At 37.4% G+C, this 22,503-nt stretch overlaps 1 protein-coding gene across 1 annotated transcript in view; it reads left to right on the top strand.

Annotated features, from left to right (window-relative positions):
* Positions 1–22,503, top strand: part of ADAM32 (ADAM metallopeptidase domain 32) — a gene marked incomplete at its 5' end in the record, with an annotated part of 83,108 nt that overhangs the window by 3,724 nt on the left and 56,881 nt on the right. Inside the window, 4 exons of the mRNA XM_006164759.1 lie at positions 8,116–8,195; positions 14,960–15,021; positions 17,886–17,961; positions 21,079–21,155. Of these exons, the coding sequence (XP_006164821.1) occupies positions 8,116–8,195; positions 14,960–15,021; positions 17,886–17,961; positions 21,079–21,155 (295 nt within the window). The remainder of the gene's footprint in view (positions 1–8,115; positions 8,196–14,959; positions 15,022–17,885; positions 17,962–21,078; positions 21,156–22,503) is intronic.

The following is a 22,503-nucleotide window of genomic DNA, read 5'->3' as shown; positions in this document are numbered from 1 at the left end:
GGCCCGAGCCCCGCGGCCGCCGGGCGGAGGAGGGTTCTCTTTTCTGGTCCCGAGCGGAGCCGGCGGGCCCCCTCCCGGCCTTGGTCCCTGTGGTCCTGTCACCCTGGAACCGGGCCCTCGTGGGGAGGAGGAAGCCACTCCAAACAGGGCATGCAATTTCTAGAAGTCCGAGGACAGGGCCGGCAGGTGGCGGAGTGGTTAGGGCGCTGGACTTCCACACCGGGGTGGGTGGCCCGGGCCGCTGGCTGGAACTCGCGTGGGGTGTGGGCTGGGGTGTGTGGCTGTCATCCCGAGACGGGATCGCAGTGTGGCCAGACCCTGTGGGGGCGAGTTCCTGCTTTCTGTCTCTTGTCTGTCTTTCCCGCGCGCACACGCACCCTATAGCAAAAGGAAAAAGAAGTCCAAGAGCAGACCTCGCTTCGTCCATCTGCATTGGGGCAGCCTTTCTTGTAGGTCCATCATACACTTCACAAAACTCAGAATTTCTTGCGCTCAAACTTTTTTTTTTTTTAGGTTTATTAATTTATTGAGAGAGAGAGAGAGAGAGAGAGAGAACACCACCCCCGCAGGGTCCCTCCAGACTTTTATCTCCCCTGCCCACCAGCCGTCCAGCCAGCCTGGACCAGGCCTCGGGTGTGTGCTGCCCTGTTTCCAATCCGGCTGCACCTTTTGCGTTCCTGCCAACCGTGTGCATGTATTTGAATTTCTCTACATCCTTCTCAACGCTTGTTATTTGGTATTTAAAAAAATAATAATAACCATCAGTATGGGTGTGAGGTGATATCTCAATATGGTTGTTTTTTGTATTTCCCTCATGATTAATAGATAATCTTTTTACGTGTTTATTTACCATTTGTATATATTTGGAGAAAGGTCTTTTCAAGTAGTTACTCCACTCCAATCAGGTTGTTTGTTTTTATATTGTCACCCATGGATTTTAAGAGAGTTTATCATTACTGCTGTCATTTTTAAGCTCCACTATTGCAGGTTTAATCTATACATATATATGTATTCTTTGTACTTGGATAAGTCGATCAATGGCCGGCACCAATAGGAATAATTTTTATGGAAGAAAGATGTAGAGAGAAAGGAGGAATGATTTTTATTTTCAAGGTAGAGTTTGATATATATCACTCAGCTCAATCAGGCCTTCTGAACAAATGATTTTCAAAGTTTTTAACTCTCAGTCCTTAATAAAAATTTGAAAGACTATATGTTACTTTGCATATTTTAAAGTTGCTAACTAAAAATGTAAAGTAAAAAATATAATTTCCACTTTTATTTATAGTTAGATTCCAAACTTACACTTTTATATCACACATTTAAACTTCCTCAAAGAATTAAAATATTATAGTTACCTGATGTCTACTATTTATCATACATTTAAAAGTATATAAATGAGTTCTTTGTCAGGGCAAAATTTAGTATCCTTTTGTTTCTTCTTGAAATTATAAAGAATGAACATCTCTTATCCAAAATGCTTGTGACCAGATCTGTTTCTGAGTTTAGATTTTAAAAAGATTTTGAAATATTTGCATATAGTACCATATCAATTTCTGCCATAGAAATTGCCATAGACATTCAGTATATTTTGAATCAAGATGTACAATGTATTTCATAGGTTGGCTTGCTTTGCTTAGCATTAAACCTTTCGTATTCATCCACTTTGTATCTTTTGTATCAAAAGATGTCATTTTTTTATGATTGAAAGTATTCCACAGTGTATACGTGCCACATTTTTTCAACCGAGTCACCTATTATTGGGCATTTTGGTTGATTCCATGTCTTAGCATTTGTGGATTATGCTGCAATAAATATGGATGTGCAAGTGTCTTTCCTACCGAATATTTTCCTATCCTTTGGGTAAATACCCAGGAGTGGTATTACTGGGCCATATGGTAGTTCTGTTTGTAGGTTTTTGAGTAACCTCTATATTGTTGTCTATAGTGACTTTACTAAAACCCTTTCACCACAGCCTCACCAGCACTTGTCATTCTTTATTGTTTTACTCATAGCCATTCTAATTGGGGTTAAGTGGTATATCACTGTAGTTTTGATTTGCATTTCTCTTATAAGAGAAAGTACTATGCGCTGTTGAGATGACTTAGCAGCTATTGGATGGACGTTCTATACATGTCTGTTAGGTCCATTTGGTCTGGAGTGCAGTTTAAATAAAATGTTTCTTTGTCTATTTTGTTTGTATGGTCTAGTTGCTGAAAGCTGGGTGTTAAAGTTCCTTTTAAGTCTACCAACATTTGTTCTATTTGTGTGATTCAATGTTGGGTGTGTATATATCTACAATTGTTATATCTGCTTGCTTAGTTGGCCACTTTGTTATTATATTATGACTTCTTTGTCTTTTTTCCTCCCTTCAAGTTTATTTTATCTGCTATAAGTATAGCTACTGTTGCTCTTTTTTGGTTTCCATTGCACAGAATTTAATTTTCCATCTCTTTACTTTCAGTCTATATGTATCCTTATAAGAGGCATGAATCTCTCATAGACAGCATACAGTTGATATTTTATTTTATTTTTTGGTAGGTGGCATGTGCACTTGACAGAGAGAGAAAGAGGGAGGAACAAGAGAAAGCATCCCTCATGGGGCATGGTCATGCTGTAATACCTTCTCCATCTCTCTCTCTCTCTTTTCAGGATTTTGGGTATGTACACACATGTACCCAGCCTATTTCTTAAGCCCCCAATTATAGTATTCCAACCATGTGGTCAGCTGCATGAGATGCAGCTGCCTTAACCACCAAGCCATGAAGATAGCCCAGTTTAGGTCTTTTAATTAGGGAATTTAATCTATTTACCCTCAGTTGATAGTTAAGGACTTATGTAAGCCATTGGTAGTCTTTTGTTGTTGTTGTTTTTATATTTCTTAGTTCCTTTTTTCCCTTATTGATTGATTGATTGATTGATTGTTTTTGAGAGGTTTTTGCTATAGGGCACATGTACTCACCAGAAAAACAGAGAGAGACAGAGAGATAGAAAGCAAGAAATCACCCCCAGGGGGGATGGCCTCGCCACAATCCCTTCTCCTCCACTCTCCTCTTGGGAACTTGGGCATGCATGCACACTCTCCTGGTGTGAGTTTTAAGCCACTGAGTCTGGGACTCAAACCGCGGTCGAATACATGGAAGTCCAGTGACATAGCCATTACACTAACTGCTGGTCCCTATGTTTGTGTTTTCTTGGTTTTCTGTAGCAATAAGCTTGTGTCCTTTCTCTTTTTGTATCAGATGTAATTTTTTTTTCTTGTGGTTATTATGGAGCTAATGTGAAAAATCTTATAACTATTTTAAGCTAATAGCAGCTTAGTTCAGATTGTATATGAATACTGTAGATTTTTATTTGCCTTGCAACTTATAGTTTTGTTTCAATAATTTGTATCTTTATATTATATATCTCTTAACATCTTATTGTAGCTCTAGTTATTAGTGACCATTTTGACTTTTAACCTACATACAAAGATTTGAAAGATTGGAATATTCTGAATTTGGTAATTTTATATCAATCAGTGAAATTTATATTTAAGAACAGTAACTATTGGGACCAGCAGTTGGCATAGTGGCTGTGTCACTGGACTCCCATGCAGTCAACTGCAGTTCGAGTCCCGGACCCAGTGGCTTAAACTTGTGCTGGGCACCTGTGCATGCATACCTGAGATCCCGGGAGGGGAATGGGGGAGAAGGGATTGTAGTGTGGCCATCCCCCCTGGGGGATGATTTCTCGCTTTCTGTCTCTCTCTGTCTTTCTGGTGAGTACACGTGCCCTATAGCAGAAACCGCTCAAAAAAAAAAAAAAAAAGAAAGAGTAGTTATCATGTGTTCACTTCCAATTGAGGCACTCCCTTAAGCAGTATTTTTAGGGCTGGTCTATCGATAATAAATTCCCCAGCTTTTGTTTGTCTGGAGAATACTTTATTTCTTTTTTATTTCTGAAGGATAGTGTTGTAGGCTGGAAGTTTTTTCTTTCAGTACTTTGGATACATCATCCCCTTTTCTCCTGGCCTTCAGGGTTAAGGGTGAGAAATTAACTGATAGTCTAATGGAGACTCTCTCATATGTGATTTAACTCTGCTGCTTTTAGAATTCTGTCTGTCTTGGTGAGTCAAGTGCTTGCCAGCACCAGAAAGCCCTCCAAGTCCTCATCTACCTCAGAAGGAAAAATGGAAGGCCTGCCCGATGTTCCACTTAAAGAGCATCCAAGCCAGAGCTTTTTGACAGGCTATATTCAGACAGATCTATGTGGCATAATTCCTCAGTCTGCAGTAGACACAGCCATGGCCAGCACTTTAACTAACTTCTATGGTGATTTATGAAAACCCTTACAAAAGGCATGTACCTTAAAGTCCTTACTTCATGTTTTTGAAAGGTTGATGTATCTAAGAATCATAGGAATGATGCTTTTTTTGATTGGTAGAACTGACCTGTAAAACTATTCAGAGCTTCTGACTCTTCTTGTTCCTTTTTCTTTGCTTACCTCTTTCTGTGTCTCCTCTTCCTTCTGTATAGGTTTATTCATTAATTTTTTTCTCAGCCATAGTCTAGTTATATAGTTTAGAAATAGCTCATTTTATTTGCAGTCATTTATAGAACTATCTTATAGGTTTTATTTTTCCAATGATTTTTATTTATTTATTTATTTATTTATTTATTTATTTATTTATTTATTGGAGAGGTTTTTGCTATAGGGAGCGTGCACTCGCCAGAAAGACAGAGAGAGACGGAGAGACAGAAAGCGAGAAATCACCCCCCCCAGGGGGGATGGCCACGCCACAATCCCTTCTCCTCCATTCTCCTCTCGGGATCTTGGGCACGCACACACATGCACCCAGCATGAGTGTAAGCCACTGGGTCCGGGACTCGAACCGCGGTCGATTACTTGGGAGTCCATTGACATAGCCATTATGCTAACTGCTGGTCCCTCCAATTATTTTAAATTAAATTAGTGAAAGTGGGACCAGCAGATGGCATAATGGTTATGTCACTGGATTTCCATGTGGCCAACTGTGGTTCAAGTCCCAGACCCAACAGCTTAAAACTCACACTAGGTGTATGTGTGTGCATGTCCAAAATTCAAGAGGAGAGTGGAGAAGAAGGGACTGTGGCATGGCCATGACCCCTGGAGGGTGATTTCTCATTTTCTGTCTCTCTTTCTCTCTCTGTCTCTGGTGAGCACACATACCCTATAGCAAAAATCTCTCTAAGAAAAGAGTTAATGAAGATAAAATTTATATAAAATAAACGTAACAATTTTAAAGTGAACACTGGCATTCAGTATATGTCATTTCTTTCTCTCAGCGACCTTAGAGGCCATTAGGTGCTTGTTGTGTCACCGCTTGAAGAGAGCCTGGATTTCTGAGTCATTTCTTTAATGAGAACTCCTGGCGACTTTCATCAGACTTTGTATGAAAAACAAATACACATTTATTCTGTCAAACCATCAAGATTTCAGGGTTTATTTATTACCATGACATAATCTGGTTAGCATAAGTTGACTAATGCAGAAATTGGGACTCGGAGTGATCTGCTGCCATAACAGACTTAAAATATAGCCTGTGACCTGGCTGTTGGACCATGTCTGGTGGGTGATGGATGGCAAGTGACAAGAAAATTGGAGCTAGTTGGAAAAACCAAGATCCGTGCTAGGATGTCACAGACATTTGGTAAAATTATAGAAAGCTGTATGTCAGACTACATCCTACGGACATTAAATGACAGAATATTAGTAGTGGAGGTTGATTCCATTACCCACACTTGGCAAAGTATTAAAAGAAAGATTATTTCAGAGAAAATTAGCTAGTTTGCAAATAGAAATAAAATAAGTCTAGAAATCTGGGATCTTTACAGCATTTTAAAAGGTGATCGAGGGCCAGCCTTGGTGGTTAATATGGCTGGATCCCGCATGGCTGACTAGATGGTTGAGTCCTGGACTTAGTGGCTAGAAAGCACGTCCAGGACATGTGTGGACATGCTTGACCAAAATCTCGAAAGGAGAATGGAAGAGAAGGGATTGTGGTGTGGCCAGGAGGGTGATGTTTCATTTTCCCTCTCCCTTTATCTCTCTCTCTCTCTCTGTCTCTCTCCAGTGAGCACACATGCCCTAGAGCAAGAACAACAACACAGATGGTGGTTATATTCAGATCCTAAATAGTAAAAGATGAGATTTTGAGCAGTAAAGCCTCAGTAAAGACTCTCAATTGGATAAAAATACTCAGCGAGAGGGTCTATTTAAATCTTATTATTATTATTATTATTTTTTGTACTTCAGAGGACAATTGACTTGTTTATATATTGATTTTATTCCCAGTTATATTATTAAATCTTTATTATACAATAATAAATTCTGATGGATCTTCTGGGTTTTCCAGCTGTATACTGGTACCATGTGCAAAAGAATGTTGGGATCACAAAATCCTAGCAAGAACCAGAGGAAGATTTGATGCTGCATAGGTACTACAACATGGTTAGCATCAAACCACCAGGAAAAAGACCAACATCATGGACTATTATGTTGAACACACACTGCCACCACTTCCTCACTTGGGGTAGACAGTAGAACCATTGCCTTAGCCATCAGAAGGACCAGATCTTCATGGTCACTGACATCTGATGATGCCCATCTCCACATGTGATCTTGTACATGTTTTGGAACAACGTAACCTAGTCATAATTGCAATACAGTTTGATATATGAGTTATTTGGTTTCAAACCTCACACTTGTCTGCTTTCATACTTTTGCTTTGGTAAAACATCTTTCACTATACAAATGTGTGATTTGTTTTGTTTATTCTGTGGATGGCCACACTGCAATCGCTTCTCCCCCATTGTCCTCTCAGGATTTGGGCACACATGCATGCATGTTCAGCATGATTTTCAAGATGCTAGTCTGGGACTGGAACCAGATTAAAAATAGCCATCACTGGTCCAGCAGGTGGAGAGGAAGTTAAGGCAGCTGGATCCCACATAGCCGCCTTACCCTCCACGCCATCTGCTGGCCCAATATGGTTATTTTAAATTGTAGTTTCCCAGTACCTTTATACCCTGAAACAATATGTTTCTACTTCTATACTTGTTTGCTTCTTTAAGTCACTTTTTTAAAACCGCTTTCTACAGTAAATTTAAAGAAATCAGTATGTTTACTGGCCTTACCCTCTGCCACACATCCAGACATTGTTTTGTATATTATGTTTATATTTGCTCGCTTTGGCAGCACACATACTAAAATTGGAATGATGTTTATATTATTGTAACTTTTATTTTTTTAAGAGGTTTTTGCTATAGGGTGCATGTGCTCACTGAAAAGACAGAGAGGGTGAAAGTGAGAAGTCACTCCCCACGGGAGATGGCCATACTGCAGTCCCTTTTCCTCCATTCCTTTTTTGGGATTTTTGGGCACACACGCACGCATACCTGGCATGAGTTTCAAGCTGCTGAGACTTGGACTTGAACCTTAGTCGGCCATGTGGGAGTCCAGTGCCTTAACCTCTATGCTACCTGATGGCCCCATCTCGTAACTTTTAACATTTGCATCTGTTTATAACTATGATTCCCACAGTTGTTTCAGCCTTTATTCTATATTTAAGTTTATTTAATGCTCATTACTACGCCCTTGACCACCAGTGCACTTCTATTTCTATTGGGAGAAATTTGCCTGTCTTCAGTGACAAGCGCATGTGAACTAGTCAGTCCTGAAATATGGTGTACTTTCTAGTCAATTGTTTTAATTGTTTTCTGGAAGTCTATAGTTGATTTATCTTCCTTCCTTCCTTCCTTCCTTCCTACCTACCTACCTACCTACCTACCTACCTTCCTTTCTTTCTTTCTTTCTTTCTTTCTCCTATCTATTTTCTCTTTCTCTCTTTTTCTTTTTTGTCTATTCTTTTTTCAGGAGCAGCAAATTCTGTGTAAGTTGAATGTCTCTTCCATAGTTCTCCTTGGGTATGTCATATGTATCTCATCTTTTTTGCAACTTAAGTGTCTTTAGAGTTTTTAATAGGAGTAGACAGTGATGAGCCAACCCTAACTATACTTTATGAAAGGAATGGAATATTTATTTATTTAAATTTAAGTCAGGGTTACTAATTATTATTATTATTTATTCCTTCAGGTTATGAAAATTCATTCCTACAAATCATTATTCCAGAGAAAATCCAAGAAAGTTCAAGTGATAATTTAGAAGTAAAACATGTAAGAGAGATTTTTCGCAACCTAAATCATTATATCACATATATTATTTTTATTACATAGACATAGAGTATGACTATAAGTGTCTAACATTACTAATGATAATGAATTTGAAGTCTTTTTAAAGTAAATTTTATGGCGTATATTTGAGGTTTACAGTATGATACCACGAGATACGTAAAGATGTTGACATACATAACCACATATATTAGGTCGTCGGGAAAGTCATGACATGTATTTCTAAGCAAAAATGCATCATGACTTTCCAGACAACCCAGTCGATAGTACATTGATGACCATAATGAAGCATATTAATGTATCATCTCATGTTGTTAATTGTTGTGAAAAGAAAAGCTAAAAGCTAAAATCTACTTATCAAAAATCACTTCTCAGACCAGCTGGGGATGTGATAGTCCAGGTGGCTGAATCCCATATGGCCAACTGTGCAGTTTGAGTCCCTGACCCAGTGACTTGAAAAACACATGGGATGCATGTGTGTGCATGTGCGAAATCTCAAAAGGAAGGAGAAATGGAGGAGAAGGAATTGCAGCACGATCATTCACTATGAGGGGTGCTTTCTCGATTTCCATTTTTCAGTCTCTTTCTCCCTCCCCTGTCTGTCTTTGCTGAGTGCACATGCCCTTTGACATTTTTAAAAAAATCCCTTACCTATTTATTAATCTTTGTTCTTTTATAAGTAAGCAAAAAACCAACTTTTGATTAATATTTTTTTTATACTTTGAGTGTTTCTCAATTTCATGTATTTCTACTTTGATCTTTACTATTTCATTCCTTCTTCTAATTTTATGTTTGGTTTGTTCTTGCTTTGCTAGTTCATTGAGGTGTACACTAGTTTATTTGAAAACTTTCTACTTTTTGATATAGGTATTTATTACTGTAAACGTCTCTCTTGATTTTGCTGTACTGTATCTCATAGTTTATGTTTACAGTTTAATTTGTTTCAGAAATTTTTTTGGCCTCTTTTTTAATTTCTTCATTGACCTAGTGGTCTTATAAGAGCATGCTGTTTAATTTCTATGTATGTGTATGGTTTCCAACATTCCTTTTGTTATGGACTTTTAGCTCCAATTCCATTGTATCAGAAAAGATATTGGATATGATTTAGATTTTTAAACATTTGTTGAGACTTGTTTTGTGGCATACCATGTCTATCCTGGATAATATCTCATGTGCTGGTAAAAAATAATGTGTATTCTGCAGCTATTGGATGAAATATTCTGTAAATGCTTGTTAGGTCTATTTGGTGTCTAGCATAGTTTAAATCCCTTATTTCTTTGTTGATTGTCTGCCTAGGTGATCTGTACAGTGCCAAGAGTGGGATACTGAAAACCCCAACTACTGTTGTGTTGGAGTTTCTCTCTCCATTCGTCTGTCATTAGAGCTAATATTAGCTACTTTGTCATGGGGTGCTTGGCTGTTGTGTGCATATATTTTATAATTTTTGTATCTTCTTGCTGCATTGATCCCTTTATCATTATGCAATGTTCGTTTTTATTGCTTTTTATAATTTTTTTACATAAATTCTGTTTTATTTGATGTGTGTATAGCACTCCTGCTTGCTTTTGGTTTCTGTTACATGGAGTATCTTTTTTCCAGTCCTTCACTTTCTGTCTATGCATATTTACAGGTGAGATGGGTTTCTTACAGCCAGCATCTAGTCGTGTCTTATTTTTTTATTTTTTTATTTTTTAAAATTTCATCCAGTCTATATCTTTTTAAAAAACAATTATTTATTTAATTTTTATTTGTTATTATTTTTTAAAAATTTAATTTATTTATTTACATACATTCACTATACATCATTACAACATACAAAATGAGATTTCTCATCCAGAATACACTGTATACTGGCTCAGTCAAGCACATCAACATATGTGTTATCATCAACAAATAATTTTCCATTTCTTGTTTCCTGTATATTTTGCTTTTTTCTGCCATCCTTGATTCCCTATCTCTCACCCTCTGCCGTGTCCCACCCTCCTCCCACACTGTCTCTGGTAGCCATGGTTGCTTTCTGTGCCTTTCCCCCCATTTTATTGATTCGCTAATGAACTTCATCTAAGTATTCCCAATGGCAAATGCAGCTGACATACACATATCTATGAACACAAGCCTGACTTTAGGCATAAACCTCAGCGAGTAGAATGAGCATGCTATAAAGCAGCACCTCGCTGGGGCTATATAGCTTACTGCAGTCAGCAAATATGCATTGTTTTTAATTTCAAGAAAAACAGTTTTCGTGTTTTTTTTTCTCCTGAAACTTTTTTTTTTAAATGAATTAATTTACATTCATCGCCTAAGCATCGTCACAGCACACAAAACGTGGTTTCCCATCCAGAATATACTGCATGGTGGCTTAATCATGCATGTTATCGTCAGGAGCCATGAAGGTGTCTTCTGAAGTCCTGCTCCCTTGCCTCTCCACTCGAGTTTGTGGGCCGGAGGCTGAATGATCAGTGGGAAATTTTCATTTCGCTTATTCCCCCGTCTATATCTTTTAATTGGAGGTTTTAATCCATTTATATTCAAGGTTGTTCTTGGTAAGTGAGGAAGTACTGCTGTCATTTTGTTATTTTCTGGTCATTGTATATTTTCTTTGTTCCTTTCTCCCTCTCTTATTGTTTAGCACAGCTTGGTGGTTTTCCCTAATGTTGAAGTTTGATTCCTTTCTCCATTCAACTGAGTATATCGGTCTGTAGGTTTTCTTTTGGTTTGTTCTTTTTCTTGTGCATTCTGGTCTGTTTTGGGTTTCATGTGGGGTTTGGAAAGAAACTTTCCACTAGAATCTTTTGAAATATTTTAAGAAGAAATCATTTCAGTTCTTTTAAAAAATATTACATATGTAACATTTGGTCCTGGGCTTTTAATTTTATTGTTCTTAGGAGACTTTTTACTACTATTTCAATCTTGTTGCTTAGTATTTGGTTTCTTCAGACTTTCTATGAGTTGTTGGAAAAGTCATGATATATTTTTGCATAGAAAAACATAAAAAAAAGTGTCGTGACTTTTCCGACAACCCGATGTTTCTTCCTGGTTCAATCTTGATAGATAGTATGTGTCCAGGAATTTAAGCATCCTCTCTAGGTTTATTGGTAATGATTGTTCACATTATCTCTAATGCTCTTTTGTCTCTGTATGTATCTTTTTCATTTCTGATTTTATTTATTTGGGTTGTCATTCTTTTTTCCTTAGTCTGGCTAATGGTTCATCAGTGTTAATTCTTTGAAAAAAGTATCTTTTTGTTTTGTTGATCTTTTGTATTGATGTTTTTAGTCTTTTTTGCATTTATTTCTGCTTGGATCTTTATAAAAAGTTCATCAACTACTTTGGGGTTTAGTTTGCTTTTGATTTTAAGGTGAATCATTACACTGTGTATTTGCTATCTTTCCCTTTTTTTTTTTTATGGTGTGGGCATTTAGTGTTGCAGAATTTCCTTTTAGTACTATTTTCACTGCCTCCCATAGGTTTTGGTATGTTCTATTTACATTTTCACTGTTTCATGAAACTTTAAAATTTATTTCTCAATTTCTTCACTCACCTAGTAGTCATTCAGGAGCATAATATTATTTAGTTTTCATATATTTGTAGATTTTTGCTATAGAGTACATGTATTCACAGCAGAGATATATAGAGAGAAAGTGAGAAATCCCCTTCCCCTGGGGGGGATGGCCCTGCCACATTCCCTTCTCCTCTATTTTCCCCTCAGGATTTTAGGCACACATGCACACAAGGCCAGGGTGAGTTTCAAGCTTCCAGGTCCAGGACTCAAACAGTGGTTGGTTATGTGGGAGTTCAGTGCCTCAACAGCAATGCCACCTGCTGACCCCAATCCAGAGTTGTTCTTATTATTGCTTTCAAATTTTAGGTCATCATTATTGGCCAAGATACTGAATGTTATTTCTACTTTTAAAAACTTCGAACCTGGTTTATGGATTAATATATAATCTGTCCTAGAGAATGTTCCATGTGCCAGTGAGAAAAACGCATGTTTTCTGTCTGTTGGTTGAAATGCTCTTTAAATGTCAGGCCCATGTGACCTATAGTGCCGTTTAATTCGACATTTCCTTGATGATTTTGTCTGGATGATCTGTCCTATGCTGAGAGTGGGATGTTGAAATCCCAACTGCTATTGTATCAGGGTCTACACCTCCCTTTAGGTCTAGTAATGTTGTTTTTAAAATACGTTTTGGTGCTCTGCTATTGGGTGCATAAATATTTACAACTGTCTATCATCACAACTTAGGTTATTTGCCTGTTATCAGAGATCAAAACACAAATGTGCTGTTATTGTTCAATAAATTACCTTATGGTCATCATTACTCAACCCCTCTACACATTTTAAAGGTCTAGATACATCTCTGTATATAGTCTGAAAATAAAAGGCATTTCATCCTAGTACCCAGAGTAAAAATATAGTTAAAGGGAGCATTATGTGGTATGTTAACATCTTAACAATTACTAAAAGGTTGTTCTGAGAAACTATTTATTCAAGAACTGCTTAGGGGAATACTTGCCCATCAAGTGCACATTAAAAGAAGATAAAAATGCTCCAGCATCTGGGGATCAGCACATGGCATAGTGGTTATGTCGCTGGACTCCCATGTAGTTGACCACAGTTTGAGTTCCAGACCTGGTGACTTCAAACTCACATGGGGCACATGTGCATGCATGCCCATTTGCTCTCTGCCTCTGTCTCTCCAGAGAGTGCACGCCCCTATGGCAAAAATCTCTTTCTAAAAAAAAACAAACAAAAAAATGTACTCCATTATTTGCTGACAATAACATGTTTGTTGCTGTGATTGATTGAGACAATATACAGTGTACTCTTGTTGCTGTGATTGATTGAGACAATATACAGTTGACTGTGGATGGACAATCTCATTTTGTATACTGTAATGATGTACAGTGAATGAATGCAAATAAATAAATTAATTAATAAAAAAAGAAAAAGAAATTTAAGCCAGGACACCCGGCTGCTTTAGTATCAGGATATTCTACCCGGCATTTCTGCCTTATATCTTTCATATCACTGTTGTGCTCCTTTCCTTAGTCTATTTCTACTTTTTTTTGTCTTTTCATTCAAATTTACTTTTAAAATTTGGAGTGATTTTAGACTCAACAGAAAAGTTACACAGAAACTTTCACCTAAGTTGGACCTTCTATGACCATGCCAGGATATAGCATTTGTTATAGCTAAGAAATTATCATTGGCACACTATTTTATTTTTAGAGGTTTTGCCATAGGGCTTGTGCACTCACTGGAGAGAGAAAGAGACAGTAAAAGGGAAAGGGAGAAGGCACCCTGTAAGGTGGTTGACCATGCTGCAATCCTTTCACCTCCATTTTCCTCCTGGCATCTTGGGCACATATACACATGCCCTTGGTGTGATTTTTAAGCCTCCAGGTCTGGGACTTGAACTGCAGTTGACCATCTGGGAGTCCAATGAAGTAACCACTATGCCTCCTGCGGCACACTATTAACCAAGCTATTTTATTTGGATTTCTGCAGATTTTCCACTGTTCTGTTTCTGTTCAGGGTACTTCATTGACATCAGAGTATTGGTATTTTATAGAACACTCCTGAAATTGAGGTTTTCTAATGACTGGACTGCAATTGTGAATTTTGGTTTACTACAGAGGGCAAGTCTTGATACGTCATATTAGGTAGTGCATAATAGCAATTTATGACTAATGGTTAACCTTATGGTTTTATTTTTAACTGTTTGCTAGACCTTTTAATAATCCACTTTATTCTTCTTGTTGTTTCTTACTTTTACAGATCCTTAAATATTTGTATTTTCCCCTGTACTTATATTTTCATGTTTATATGCTTTAACCATTTTTCCTTCTCACTGATGCTCTAACTCTTGCTTTTTACACGTTGTCTTTTGTTGGATAAAATCCCATCACTTCGGTTCACTAACCTACAGATATTCCAACCTGTTGCCATCCATGTGCTAACATGAAAGTAGTAACAATAGGGTCAAACATGGTATCAAGTTTTGTTCAGGACTCCTCGTTTAAAGTACAGGAAACAGGCAATACATCTTAGGAAGATGTTAAAGAAAGTGGTTGAACATTTTTCGTCCCTGATAGATTCAGCCTCACTGATGTAGAAAACCTTATTATTCCATTACTGGCACTTAAGTAGGCACTGCAACACATCACGTGGTGTTGCCTAAGCACAGCACAGCACTTGCGCAAGCGTTTACCCTCCTGTCACATGGAAATCCCTGCTTTGTTTTTGTTTTTGGTATAGGATGTGTACGCTTGCCTGAGAGAGAAAGACAGAGACAGAGACAGAGACAGAGAGAGAGAAAGTGTGAAATTACTCCCCAGGGGGGATGGTAACACTGCAGTCCCTGCTCCTCCATTCTTCTCTTGGGATTTTGGGCATGCACATGTATGTACCTGGTGTGATTTTCAAGTTTCTAGGTCCAGGGCTCCAACTGCATGGTTGACCTTGTGGGATTCAGCACTTTAACTACCACGCTACCTGATGGACACCACACATAGATTTTTAATCGTTCAAAACTCCTCAGATTACATTTTCTTTTTATGGGAATAATAAGAATGAATTATATAACAAATGAGGGTTAAAACTTTTTCATATTTTAGTGCATGTTTTAAATCACATATAGTCTTAGGCATTTGAAGCACTGTTTTGAGGAGTAATTTATGTAAAATTGTTGTTTTGCTTCTCATGTTAAACTTGCCTTCACTCTCCAATGTTCTGGTTTTTCTAGGAACAGATATCCTATAAAATTCAAATAGATGAGACACCATATACTGTGCACCTTAAGCAAAGGTAACTTATTTAAAACTTGCTTTTGGATTTCATTGAAACTGTTCAGTTGTAATAAAAGTGAAGTATGAGAAAATAATAAATGTAATTATTAAAAATTTTGTTGTCTTGGAAAAATAGGTCTCCTGTGACTTAATTACATTTTTTTAATCCAAAATGCCTCAAATAGTCAATTAGAGTTAGAAACAGAAAAAATAGGGACTCACCTCCTGAGGAGTAATCTCTTGGGTTGTTGGAAAAGTCATAATGTATTTTTTTCTATGCAAAAATGAATCACAACTTTTCCGATGACCTAATATGTGATGTTATACTGCCATGAACTTTGTTATAATCAAGGCTGGATGTCATGATAAGCAGATTTTTACAGTTTTAGCAAAAGGTTCGGATTTAATGCAGAAATGAGATCGCCTACAATGCTGTGGAGGTGGTGAACAGTTCTTGAAGAATAGTGTAAGCTATGTGCTACCTTTCAGAGAACTGAAAAATAGCTGAATAATTTTCTGTGCAGTTACATTCCCGGATGCAAACCTAATGAGAAAGGATGGCTTGGAATTAGTTTGTGATGTTCAAGAACACGATTTCAGTTAAATTTTGGGAATAAATCTTGCACTGTATGGTATCAGTAAGAGGCAGATTATGAAAATCTGAAGGGAGCAGGTATAAATGAGTTTTTAAAAATTTTGGAAAGAGAAAGAAGGAAGAAGTGTTTAGATTAGTATTTTTAAATAGAAAACAGAGGAAATTTTATTTTGGCTGAAGAAAAATTTCTTTAAAAGAGAAAAAGGGACCAGCTGGTGGCTGGTGGTTAAGATGGCTGAATCCCACATGGTCAACTGACAGGCTAATTGAAAAACACACCAGGAATATGTGCGTGTGTGAAAAATCTCAAACGGAGGGAGAAATGGTGGAGGAGTGATTGTGATGTGACTCTCCCCATGGGGTGGTGCTCTCTCACTTTTCCTTTTTCTCTCTCTGTCTCCCTCCAGCACGTACATGCACCTTCTAGCAAATGTAAGAGAAAGAGAGAGATGGGAAGTGTTAACAACTGATTCACTGTGTAAGATGCCAAAGACTTATCCCAAAGGACTTACTCTTTCACACAGAATAGAAAAATATGATAGATATCAATCCAAAAATCTTTTTAAGAATTTATAAGGGAAAGTGAGAGAATTCTCATCGCATTTGAACTCTTATCGAGACTAGAAACCGTTATGAAATACAGGAACTAGAACAGGGGAGCTGTACAGGGTATGTGTGTATTGCTCGGGAAATTCCATGAGTAATAATTTTGACAGCCTGGCCATCAGTAGGAAGCTATTGCAAGTAGCTTGTATAAGAAATAATGAGAAATAGAGCTATGAATGTGTAGAGGAAGTTTTTTTGTTTGGTTTTTTTTTTTTTTTTTTTTGTCTTTGTTTTTCTGAGATACTGACATGGCAGAAAACAAGACTTGGTAACATTGGATATAGTGGTAGCAGGAATTTGGTAGAGCAAAGGGAAAAGAAGGATGTACCTCAGTGAGAGAACTGTGGTCTCACTGCTGGAGAGGCTTGCTTTCTCTGGTGAGTGCAGGTACCCTGTAGCAAATTGAAATAATAATAATAATAAATAAAATTAAATAAATAATTTGAAAAAACAGGTTAGAATTGAACATCAGGGAAACATTTAAGGTGACAAAGGAAGAATCCAGATGAAAGGAGTTCTAAGAGTAGACAGACATGAGGGAGACCAGGAGGAAACATATTATTAGAGCTGAAGAATAGCGGGTTTAAAAGAAGAGAAATGTGATCCACAGAACAAGCGCTTCATTGGCATTCGACCTCAAACTGCACTTTGGATTTGGCTACCAGGTTAGTAGTGACCTCGTGAGGTCAGTTTTGCTGGCAGTTTCCCTGTAGAAACCAGTCTGGACAGTACAGTTCAGTTATATTGGGCTAAGAGTGGGCATGATGTAAGGAAGTGGAACTGAAATAGCACTGTGAGCACAGGGACAGGGAGTGATAGAAGATCGAACTTGGACTTGACATTTCAGTACACACGGAAGGATGCTAAGATCAATGTCCTTTATACAATATGCTTCCATTTCATTATGAAAGTAAGATATATATAGTATATATAGTATTTTTTTGGGGTGATAGAGGTTTTTACCTTAGGGCATGTGCATTCACAGGACAGAGAGAGACAGAGACAATGAGAGGGAAAGTGAGAAATCACTGTCAGTGGGGGTGGCCACACCACAATCCCTTCTCCTCTATTCTGCTTCCGGGATCTTGGGCACACACACGTGCGTCCAGTGTGCTTTTCAAGCTGCCAGGTCAGCCATGTGGGAGTCCGGTGACATAACCGCTACACCATCTTCTGGCCCGTGTGTGCGTGTGTGTATACACACATAATAGTAGCACTTAAAACAGACAACCCTGTTAATCTTACGTTCAGTTTATGTCTTTGTTAATTTTTAAATGCTTTTCCCTCTTCTTGTTGTCCCTTCTCCTTATTTTCTTTGAAGTGAGGTTAGGAAAATTCTTTGATTAGACGGGGTATTGATTAGAATAAAAATTAAATACATGTCAAAAGAGAATGCAACCTTTATGTCAGGGGTCAACAAACATTTCCTCTCAAGATCCAAACAGTAAATAACTTAGACTCTGAGGACCCTATAGACTTTGCCGAAACTACTCAGCTCTGCTGTGGTAGCATGAAAACAGCCATGGACAAAATGTAAGTGAAGAGGTGTGGCTGTGTTCCAATAAAACTTTAATGACAAAAGCGGAGGGCGGCTCGATTTGGCCTGAGGGTGTCAGCTTACTGATTGCCACTTTGTATGTTTCAAAGAATAATTTTTAAACTTCTCTCTTTTTTACATTCAGATATTTTTTAGCAAATAATTTTATAGTTTATTTGTATAATCAAGGATCTGTGAATTCTCACTCTTCAGATATCCAGGTAAGTTTTAAGTTCTGCGTTTTATAGATTTTTAAAATAACCCTTTTTTTACATTGAATAAATGCTTTCCTAATACAGAAGGCCCTGAGCACAACCAGGGGATTTATTAAAGGCAATTATTGATTAATGATTAGCCTTTCTCAAAGTCATGGTAAACTACAGGCAAACTGGATTCCCCTCAGTACCTTTCACACTTACTCAAACATATGCAGAATAATATAGTTACATATTTATATTTGTTGAATAAATGAATATAAGTTAAAGAGTTAAAAAAACAAAGGCAGGCATAAATCTTATTGAACACAAATCACAGGTCAACAACCTTCCTTTTTAAAAGTCCCATCCCATCTCATCCATCAATAAATCTTTTTGATCCTGTCCTTCAAGCTACAAATCCAGAATCCACCCTCTTCCTTTACGCCCGTCCAGGGATGCTGCTCGTGGAGTGTTACGGTGTGTATTTTGCAGTGTTACAATTCTTGCTGAATCTGAGGAGGCTTACGTTATATTAATGGTTATGCTTTGGCAATGCTAACTCCACCTGAATGCCTTGACAATATTAACTCCATTTTAAAGAAATAAATTTTTGTCTTGTAATACGAGCTGTAACTGAGCAGACTTTTTATTTCAGATGAATAGATCCTTGCCATAACTTCATGAACCATCTCCCTACTTCTATGCCTTGTCCAGTCAGTGCTCAACATAACAACTAGATTGATCCTATCAAAACCTGATGAGATCTTGTTGCTTCTCCACTCAGAATCCTTCATGGGATAGCCCTTCATCCACTGTGGATTGAGTTGTTAGAATATTTTATATGCTTTACAGTCGGGTTCCAGTTTATCCTTATGGCATCACTTCCCGTGACTCTCTACCTTGTTCATTTTTTCCATCCACACTAGTCTCGCTGCTCCTCAATCATATCAGCTGAAGTCACCTTACAAAAACTTTATACTTCCTGTTTCTTACAATCCAAATGTGTATTCTTTCCTCCTATACTGTTGGTGGGAGTTTAAATTTATATAGCCACTGCAGAAAGCAATACGGAGGTTCCTCAAAACCTACGAAGAGTATTAGCACATATCCCAGTAATCCTACCCCTGGATTTTTACCCAAAGAATAATAGAATGCTCATTTGGAAGGACACTTGTACATCCATAGTTATTGTAGTATTTTTATTCTCAATTGCAAAGATGTGGAATCAACTCAAAGTACCCAAGAACTGATTATGGCATATATATAGTCAGAAATGTCATGACACATTTTTGCATAGAAAAACATGGATAAATACATCATGACTTTTCCAAAAAACCAACACGTTACAGAATACTAGTCAGCCATAAGGAACAATGAGACATTGTCATTTGACTCAAAGTGATTGAATATAGAAGACTCAATGCTAAGTAAAGTAAGCCAGACCATGAAAGGCAAACACTGTATATCCCCACTCAAGATATATTGAATATCTGCACAATAGGACAGAAATAGAAAGGTCTGAAGACATGAGAGTGGGGAGTATAAGTGTAGATACCAGTGTCTATAAGGAAGGGGAGTAGGTGGTAGAGGATAGGTGGGAGAGGCAAAGGCAAAGGGAAGGAGCACCTTATAGACCCAAGAGAGTAAAATTTTCTGATGAAAATGATATATATGGTAATATCCTTAATTTGATAGTCAAAAAAATAAATTAAAAAAATGGGAAAAAATCCAAACAAGCAAATGCATGTTCTTTTCCAAAATACCCATGTTCTTTCCCTTTGATTTTCTTTCAGGGCTTTGCTCAAAATTGCCCTGTTGACTCTTGACTAACACCTACTTTAAATGATATAGTTCATCTTGTTACTGTGTATATTTACCTGTTCTTTTTCTCCGTGGAAGTATCAATATACAGTGTGCCATGTATTTTGTCTATTTGCCTTGCTTTTTTTGTCTTCCCAGTACAATATAATCTTCACAAGGGATAGGGCTTTTGGTTAGTTTCATTCATTGACATAAAATAAGTGCCTAGAAAAGTTATAGTGCATAGTTAAAGTGCAATAACAATTTATTCAAGTATTGAATGGACACCATCTTGCCTCACTTAACTCTTTACACTTGTTCCTTTTTCCTCTCCTTAGTTCCATTTTAAAGCAATTTCTCAATAAGAATATTTGTATTTATTTATATGAAAATTTGTGTTACCACTGAATTTTGGAAATCATTAATTGTTTATTTTCTGTGACAATGTTTTATTACTCCCTGTATCACTAGCTAGATTATGCTATACTCAGAGGCCAAACTCTGTATGATTTTAGTTCCTTGAAATTTGTTGAGTCCTACTTTATGGCTCAGAATGAATGTTGTTTCATTTTTGTAAATGTTCCATGTATTAATTTATAAAGTATATCTGCAATTTTTTGGTGTAGTGTTCTATATGTATGTTAGGTAGTTTACTGACAATACTATTCATAACTTCGGTAGATCCTGAGTGTTTGGATTATCAGTTGTTGAGAGAAATTATGTTTAAAAGTATTTTATTAGGATTGTATATATATTTTTAATAGTTTTTAAAATTTGGGCTTTATATATTTTGAAGCTGTGTTATGAAGTGAATATGAACTTGCAATATTTGTATATGCGGGGTGAATTGAAACTCTTATGGTTATGAAATATCCCTCTTTATCTCTAGTGCCTTAAAGTCTACACTTTCTGTTTTAGAGTAGCTCGAATATTATTGTTTCGGTTTGTGATGGCATGGTGTGTCTAGCCCTTCAATCTTGCTGTGTCCTTCTATTTTTATATATCTATTTTTAGCCATGTATTAAGATTATAAAGAAATCCAGGCTCACAATATTTGGCTTTTAATTCATGACCTAAACTTATATATTTGAAAATAATTTTACTTAAAATATGAGAGAATATTTTACTGTAGAAGCAGCGTATAAAATAGCAATCCCAATTCATACTCTAAAAAAAAAAAGTAAATATAGTAAAAATGGCAAATCTGGAGAGAATTTATGCCACTTCACATGTATTGATATGAGCCATGTAGTCTGTGAAAAAACATTCTATCAGGTGTAGAAATAGAAAGTTAGAAAGTTTGTCAGTTCCTAAGTAACCACTTTACTTTTTATTTTGTAGTCTCAATGCTACTATCAAGGATATGTCGAAGGATATCCTAATTCTGTTGTCACGCTCAGCACGTGCTCTGGACTGAGGTTATTTATTTTCAGTCATTGATTACATTGCGACATTTACCTGCGGTGAATTTGCTCTGTGTATACTGTGTGAGCTGGAGCATTCCCACGTGGAGACTTCAGTGATGTCTTTTTATGAACAGATTTTCACTCCTCTGTTTTTTCTTCCCTTCCCTCACTGACCAGAGACATTGCTAACTTCCTCAAAGGTTGAGACTCCCTGGTCTCCTTGCTGTATGTTTTCTTCATTTATTTGACGAACTACAGAAATGACATGGAATGTGCTTGACCACAGTATGTGCGAAGGGCCAAGGGTAGGGCAGCCCCTTTTTCAGCAATGAGAGCATCCTAGTGTTCAGAGATAAAAAAGAGAAATAAAGCTAAACAAAGTATCATTTTCTCAAGAAAATGATCTTCAGAATGAGGGGGCAAATTATATAATAAACAAATAATTATCAAAACAATACTCATTTTTAAAAAGTCGTATCACTTTCTTGAATTACTGGGGGGGAGGGGCACCACATGGCACAGAGGTTTGAGTCTTGGATTTGGTAGCTTGAAAATCACACCAGGCATGGGTGTGTGAGTGCCTAAGATCCCAAGAGGAGAATGGAGGAGGAGGGGATTTTGACCTGGCCATCCCCACTGAGGATGATTTCTCACTTTCCCTCTCACTATCTCTGTCTCTCTCCCTTTCTCTCTCTCTGGCAAGTACACATACCCTAAGGCAAAAAAAAAAAAAAATAAAACAGAAAAGAATTACTTTTTTTTTTTTTTTCCTAATGTGTAGGGAGTTTCCCATTATGTCAGGAAATTCTCCGTCTTCATTTTGTAGAGTAGGCTGTTTGTTTTCACTAAGAAATGTTCTTCAGTGTTCCTTCCATAGAACCCTGAAATTTGGAGTTGAAATTTGCCTTTTAAGAAATAGTGATTTGAACTGTTACCTCTGTTCACAGAATAGTTGTACAAGTTGTTTGCTCTTTAAAAGCTTTTTGTCCCTATTGCCAGAGGGTGTATTCATTCATGAGGGAGAGCGAGAGAACAAGAAAAGAAAGAGAGAGCCCCCCCTCAATGGGGCATGGACACGCTGCAGTACTTTCTCCTCCCTTTCTCTATTCCTAGGATTTGGGACACGTATGCACGTGCTCCAGCATTGGGATCAGGACTTCTACCATGTTTGGCCATGTGGGACCCAGCTCCCAATACACAGTGCTCAACCACTGTGCTACGAGGCCAACCCAACTCTTTAAAATGCATTATTCAGACTATGTACCTAAATAAAATGAAAATTGACACATGTAGGTGGCATAATGGTTATGTTGCTGAACTCTCACATAGTTGACCATGGTTCAAGTCCTGGATCCAGCAA

The sequence above is a fragment of the Tupaia chinensis genome, unplaced genomic scaffold (genome assembly GCF_000334495.1).
Source record: "Tupaia chinensis unplaced genomic scaffold, TupChi_1.0 Scaffold143705_1, whole genome shotgun sequence".
NCBI lineage: Eukaryota > Metazoa > Chordata > Mammalia > Scandentia > Tupaiidae > Tupaia > Tupaia belangeri.
Note: the sequence above shows the minus strand (reverse complement) of the source record. Positions and strands in the feature narration are given on the sequence as shown.